Source organism: Exserohilum turcica (genome assembly GCF_000359705.1).
Source record: "Exserohilum turcica Et28A unplaced genomic scaffold SETTUscaffold_22, whole genome shotgun sequence".
Classification (NCBI taxonomy): domain Eukaryota; kingdom Fungi; phylum Ascomycota; class Dothideomycetes; order Pleosporales; family Pleosporaceae; genus Exserohilum; species Exserohilum turcicum.
In genome coordinates, this window is record NW_007360048.1 from 512,283 (window position 1) to 518,487 (window position 6,205).

At 43.3% G+C, this 6,205-nt stretch overlaps 1 protein-coding gene across 1 annotated transcript; it reads right to left on the reverse strand.

Moving 5' to 3' along the window:
• Nucleotides 1–1,730: 1,730 nt before the first annotated feature.
• Nucleotides 1,731–5,169, reverse strand: SETTUDRAFT_28805 (uncharacterized protein; the record flags this gene model as incomplete). The annotated part of the gene is made up of 5 exons (XM_008028076.1): nt 1,731–3,900; nt 3,963–4,038; nt 4,094–4,327; nt 4,390–4,783; nt 4,867–5,169. 5 exons carry the CDS (start codon nt 5,167–5,169, stop codon nt 1,731–1,733), a joined length of 3,177 nt encoding a protein of 1,058 aa, XP_008026267.1.
• Between the last annotated feature and the right edge of the window lie 1,036 nt (nt 5,170–6,205).

Consider the following 6,205-nt stretch of genomic DNA (forward strand, 5'->3'; position numbering starts at 1 on the left):
TTAAGCTCGGGAGCACGATCGGACAGGCCAAGGTAACAAGATTGTATTCGATAGAGAGCTAAGCTCTCGGCTACGTAGCTATCTATATACAATGCTGGTTGCTAGGGTAACAATCGGGCCAGGCAGGTGGAGTAAACGAGGTCGTAGACGAGTATGGGAGGCGAAGGGCGTTCAGCCCGTTACAGTTATCTAGAGCATCTGCGCTACGGGATACGCTACTTTGCTATTTATTATCTACAAAGGACGCGTCTACATTTCTATATAGTACGAAAAAGCGGATATACTATACAACTAGAAGCTTTTAGTATTAGAGAATAGCTAGATAAATAATAAGCTTAGTCTCGCGTAGTTAAAGCACTTTAATAAGCATATAAAGACGCGTTAAATAGAGTTATATAGGCTACTTATTCTTAATAGCTATAAGAGCCACCTTAACTAAAAATTTAAGAATTACTGCTTCGTACAAAAGATCCTTACGCTCTATATACTTACTTATTTATCGAATATACTTTAGCTACTTAACGTTATCTACTTTTTACCTCTTAAGTAAAAGTACTTTTAACACGTATAAGACTTAGTACGCTACTATGTCTAGCATATTAATAAAGAGCGCTTCCTTCTAGCCTTTTAAGACGCGTTTTTTAACGTGTTTACGTCTAATAACTATAAGAAGGCCTCTAAGGTAGTAGGGCTAGTCTCTATTAACGCGTAAAGAGTTATTAATTGCTTCAACGTACGCCTTTATACTCTACTATAAGAAGCTTAGCTAGAAATACCCTAGATGTTAAGAACACTAAGTAATTTGCATGAATTTAGTTTATAATTAAAGCTTATAAGAGAGTCTTTTATACAATTACTAACTACTATATAAGAAGGCTTTTTAAAGCTTATTAAAGGGGCCAAGGAGATGCTATATAAGAATGTGCTTATAAAGGCCTGCGTAAGAGAGCTTAAAGAGCAATTAGCAGTAGTAACAAAGCGCCAAGGGCGCAAAAGAAAGCGAATTCAGACAGGTGGGACACTAGACTTTGGTGCAGGGGCATCGCAGGTAGTTAAAAGTAGTTCTGCTAGTTGTACGACATTAAAGAAGGCACGTAGTAAGGGTAGTTAAGAAAGGGCCTTACTAGGTTAATAGCACTATAGAACCTATAGGAGGATAGGCTATAACTCTTGTACGTGCTAGAAAGATATAGAAGAAGATTCTTTTTTAGATATAAGTAAGTTGTATAAAGCATCTATAGCTAGTGTAGAGTAATCTAAGTTTTTGTATATAAAGTTCGTGATGCTAAGAAAAAGTGGCACACTTAGTGATGTGGCCCGCTCGGTGATGGAATACGTTATATAGAATAAATTAGTGAATATATAAAGTAATAGAATATCACGTGTTTGAAAAAATGAAAAAAACCTTTATTTTATAGCTTTAAAGTACCTGATAGTAACTATTAGATGCTAATAACTAGGTATTATATTATTTAGTAATGTCTTTAGGTATACTTCTTTATTATACTTATAAAAGCCTTATCCTAGTCTAAATTATAATAGAAGTAGAGGTAGCTAGATCTTGAATATAGCTTTGTATATGCTCTATCTACTTTTTTAAATATTTGATTTAACAATCAGTGACCTTTTTTAAGTACAGTTTATTTTGGTCTCCCCCTATACTGTACAGGTAGGAATCGAGTTCCTACTATGTAGATCGTCGTCATATCCCCTCTCCTAACTTATTAAATTTAATATGCCCATTCCTCACACCATTTCAACATCAGCTGCGACGTGATACCCTGCGTCTCACTCATAGTCCTGCTCCCTAGTATAGTCTTGTTGTCCATATTTTGCCTGATAAACTTCATAATTTGTTTCGCCTCGGTATCGGTAAGCTCCGTTGTGTCCAGAAGAAAGTCCAGGAGCTCAAGGGCGGGATTTTCTACAACGTTTTCGTCACTGCCAGCACTGTGCTGGAGCAGGTTTACCCATTCTTTCCAAGTGACAAGCTTTGTGACACGTGTACCATAGTATTGAGCAACGTGGCTAGCTATATGTGTCCAGGACGTGATATTTGGGTTAACGCAGTAGAAATAGCCGTTAATTTGCGCTAGCGGGCGTGATGTTGTTATGCCGGTAAGCTCGAGGACAGTGCTGGCCACACGATCGACTGGCATCCACTGGATGTCGTTCATCGGGCCCAAATCACTAGGAAGTACCCCTAGCTTTTTCACAGATGATCCAATCACGCTTGGAAGCCATTCCTTCTTCTCCCAAATCATCCCCGGGCCAGGGCCCTCGTGTCCAGAGATCTGGCCGATTCGGATGGTACATGTCGGAATACCGCATAATTTCGCGGTAGAATCCAGCACGCGCTCAGCAATGAGCTTGCTGCGACCGTATCCCGTCGTTGGAGTCTCAAGGTCGTCCTCCTTGTCGGTGATCTTGGTCCCTACCGCGGCAAGGATACTGGAGAGGAAGATGATAGGTACTTTATGGTTTGCATGGGCGCTGAAGTCAACCAGGCCACGGACACCCTTGATATGGACCTCGAAACTCTCTACGGCCAGCTTGAAGTTCACAGCCCACTGGGCATGAATCACCCGATCGACTTCATTCAGCAGGCGCTTGTATGTGTCGTAACCGAGGCCAAAGTCTTCCTTGCTCAGATCAGCTTGCAAGAACTCAGCCTTATTCAAGCTGTCCAATCCGAGTTTCCTGCACATTTCCTCCTGTCGCGCCTTAGCATTTGCCGATCGGTTCAGACAGATGATTTTGTGGACACGTGTATTACGGGACATTAGGGTCAATAGATAGGTACCCAGCCTTCCGGTGGTTCCTGTGATCAAGATAACCTGTCCGGATTCTCGTGGTTCTGATTTCGATTCTGCCGGATGAGGCAGGTCATGGCTGTACTTTGAAAGTAGCGTCTGGGTTATGCGGAGCTTTTGTGCCTGGTACTTGCTCTCATCGCTTGAAGTTTCTTGTTTTTGGATCAACCGCGAGTACAAATCTTGTGCCAACCGTGTCGTTGTAGGGTTAGTGTAGATATTCCGAGCTATGATAATTTGTTGTGGTGGCAAGTTGATGCCGGCAGCCTCGAATCCTCCGCGCAAGAGACGAATTACCTCCATCATTTGTAAAGAGTCCATTCCTGCGGCAAAGAAATCCGTATCCGCTTGAATATTTGCTACGTCCAGGTTCAACCTCAAGACAGACAGGATTGAGTTAGCGAGGTTTTCGCTCGAGCTGGTATCCAACGTGGGCGCTAGTTCAGGTTTGACCGTCTCTGCCTGGCTGTAAAGCTCATTGATTTCTGCCTCATACAATTGAATGGCAGCGCGGCGTCGGATAGTCCCTTTGTCCAATCGTGGGAAGGGTTTCTTTGGACTGGCAAGTGTAATTAAGTGGCGACTTATCCTGCCATTAGTCACGGTATCTTGGTTTATGCTCGAAATCATGGGCCAAATTTCTTCGATAAATTTGTCGGCTTCAGTCTGGTTCGTGATAACAACGGCAGCCTCTAATAGTAGCGCAGGCTGTGGCCTCGACGCACCGACCACTATTGCGGCAGAAATTTTCGGATGGCCTATAAGTCGGCCCTCAATAGGAACCGGATTGAGTTTCTCCCCGTTGCTGAAAACGATGGTTTCGTCAACTCGGCCGTGAAATTTCCAGTGATCAGGCTCTGTCGGGTGCTTCATGAAGAGATCCTTCGTTCGGAATTGCGAGAGATGCGGCATCTGATAGAAAACAGCCTGCATACCAGGATTTTCATCCTTACGATGAATGACCAACTCAAACAAGTTACTGGAATCGTCGAATGGAATCCATTCTGCCCCCAAGATGTCCGAGTTAATAATGATCCATTCCCACAAGGCATTATTGTTCTGCCAGTAGAACGGGAAGGCAGATACCCTGTAAGGTGATCAAATAGTCAGTATTGCTCTCAACAGGATGTTCTTGGTACGGAAACTTACTCTGTAGATCCAACGGAATTGTGAAGCACAACACCATTTTCTACGAGGCGATTCCCTGCGTCGGAGGCTAGAGGACCTACGCATGTCATAAATCAGCATTCGTCTTGTACACAGAACTTTTACTGCCTTACCGCCGCCAAATCCGACAAACGTCATCTGTTTTAGCTGCTCAATTGCTTCGGGCTTGGTACTCAAATCCTCCAAGAAAAAAGGTGGAAGAAAGACAGCATCAGACTTTGAGCAAGCCACCATCTCTAAACTTGATTCTGGGGTGATCATCGCGGACGGCATCGTCAAGGCGACTGGCACCTTCCAGAATATGATGCCGAAAAATCCGTACATGCCGCTAGCGTGTGACAAAGGCACTTTGACAAAATTAGCAACGCTCGCGATGTCTTACAAATGCCCGTCATCGGTGTTTCCTTACATGGTATAAAGAGTCTCTTTGCTGCAGTGTAGCCATGGAGGAAGATTCTACGACCCTTCCATTCAGGTAGTGTCTGATACATGTGACTGATACAGAAGATGGCCTGGGAAGCGACTATAGGTTTTGGAAAACCTGTGCTGCCGCTTGTGTGAAGCACTACGAAAGGCTCAAGCTTTCCTTTCTGGAAAGGTCGATTGTAAGGAACTTCAGGTACTGGTGTGGCATCGAGCCAGCCATCGATCGTTCCACTGACAACTCCTTTCATGGACCACTTTTCAAGCCACGTCGCGACAGCAGATGTCATCGCGCTATCATAGAAGATGGCGACACATTTAGTTTCCTTGAATAAATGTAGTTGATCGGCATCTGGATTGCGAGGCGAGGGTAATAGAGCCTAAGCGACAACGTTAAAATTATCATTAGGGAGCTGAGAAAAGAGGGAGTTGGAGAGAGGTCGAATGGGCCAAGAAAAATTACCTTGTAACCAGCTTTGACGGCAGCGACGACAAATACAAGGTACCGACAGTCATTTGGTCCAATATACGCAATGGTGGGGAAAGTATCGGACTTAGCCAGGCCGCATGCATCAATGATTTCTTGTGCAACTCGATTGATAGCATTCGCATAGCGTGACCAAGAGATCTCGGTCCAACCATCCGCAGGGGAATTGGTTCGAGGGATAGAAAAGCACTCCTCTGACGAATGTGTCTTGGCCATTTCATCGAGAAAATTAGGGACAAGGATTTCTTCCTTGGTTTGCTTGGGAGTAGGTGTTGTCATGATTGATGTATGTTAATACTGTGTAAGCGTATGAAGGGAATCTAAGTTTGGAGAAGGGGAGCGGGTAGATGATCATCTTTATTTGGTGCACATAAATCAACTTCTCCCAATGTGACCGCTGTACATAGTACTGATTGTACGAAAATCACAGGGGTATATTTTTAAGGTGGGTCTCATGGCTATTGGTATGTACAGAGGTGAGACGGGTAATTAATCAACCCCAGTCAGCCACATGCCGGAGAGTGCGATGGACAAAAGCAGTGTATTGAACTAGTTCTACGGAGTACTCCGTACATAATGTCCTTCACTATGTGCCAAAAACCCCTGTGTGCCGAAGACCCCTGTGTGCTAAAAATCCCTGCGTGCTAAAATGGCCGATTGGATCAAAACGGCTAGACAGATATGAATGGTGTTTTCTAAGCACAATTGGCGCACAGGGGGTAAAGTTTCTTTCCGCGGCTCCGGTCAGACTGCGCGCTTTTTTAAGTGGGGCGCAAGTACAAGTCAAGAAAAGCGAGACGTGTCTATAGGCAAGAGTTAAACAACCCACCACTAATAGCTATTTTACCCACCTTAAAGCTAGGTTCTACATTAGAGGCGCGGCATCTAAACTATATAGAGTTAGCACTATAATTAAATAACTTAACTCTTTTTTTATAACTTACTAAGTAGCTAGATAGTACCTAATTAGTATAGAGCGCTAATGTTATATCTTAGGCGAGCAAGGTAGCTCTTAAGCTATCTTAACCTCTACTATATAAAGCGTAGAAATTATTAAAATAACTATACTAAAATCTTTATTAGTGTGGCGAATGGGTCTCTACCTTGGGATCACTTTTTCCACTATAGCTCTTCAAGTACTAGGCCTAATTAGGTAATTAATAGCTTATTACTTGTAGCCCGTATATAGATCTATAACTGGATATAAGATATTACGCTAACTAGAATAGGTAAGAAGTTATTAGCCTACCCACCTTGCCAAGACTTAGGTCTCCACATACTAGCCCAAAGAGGTATAACTTCTTACCTATTCTAG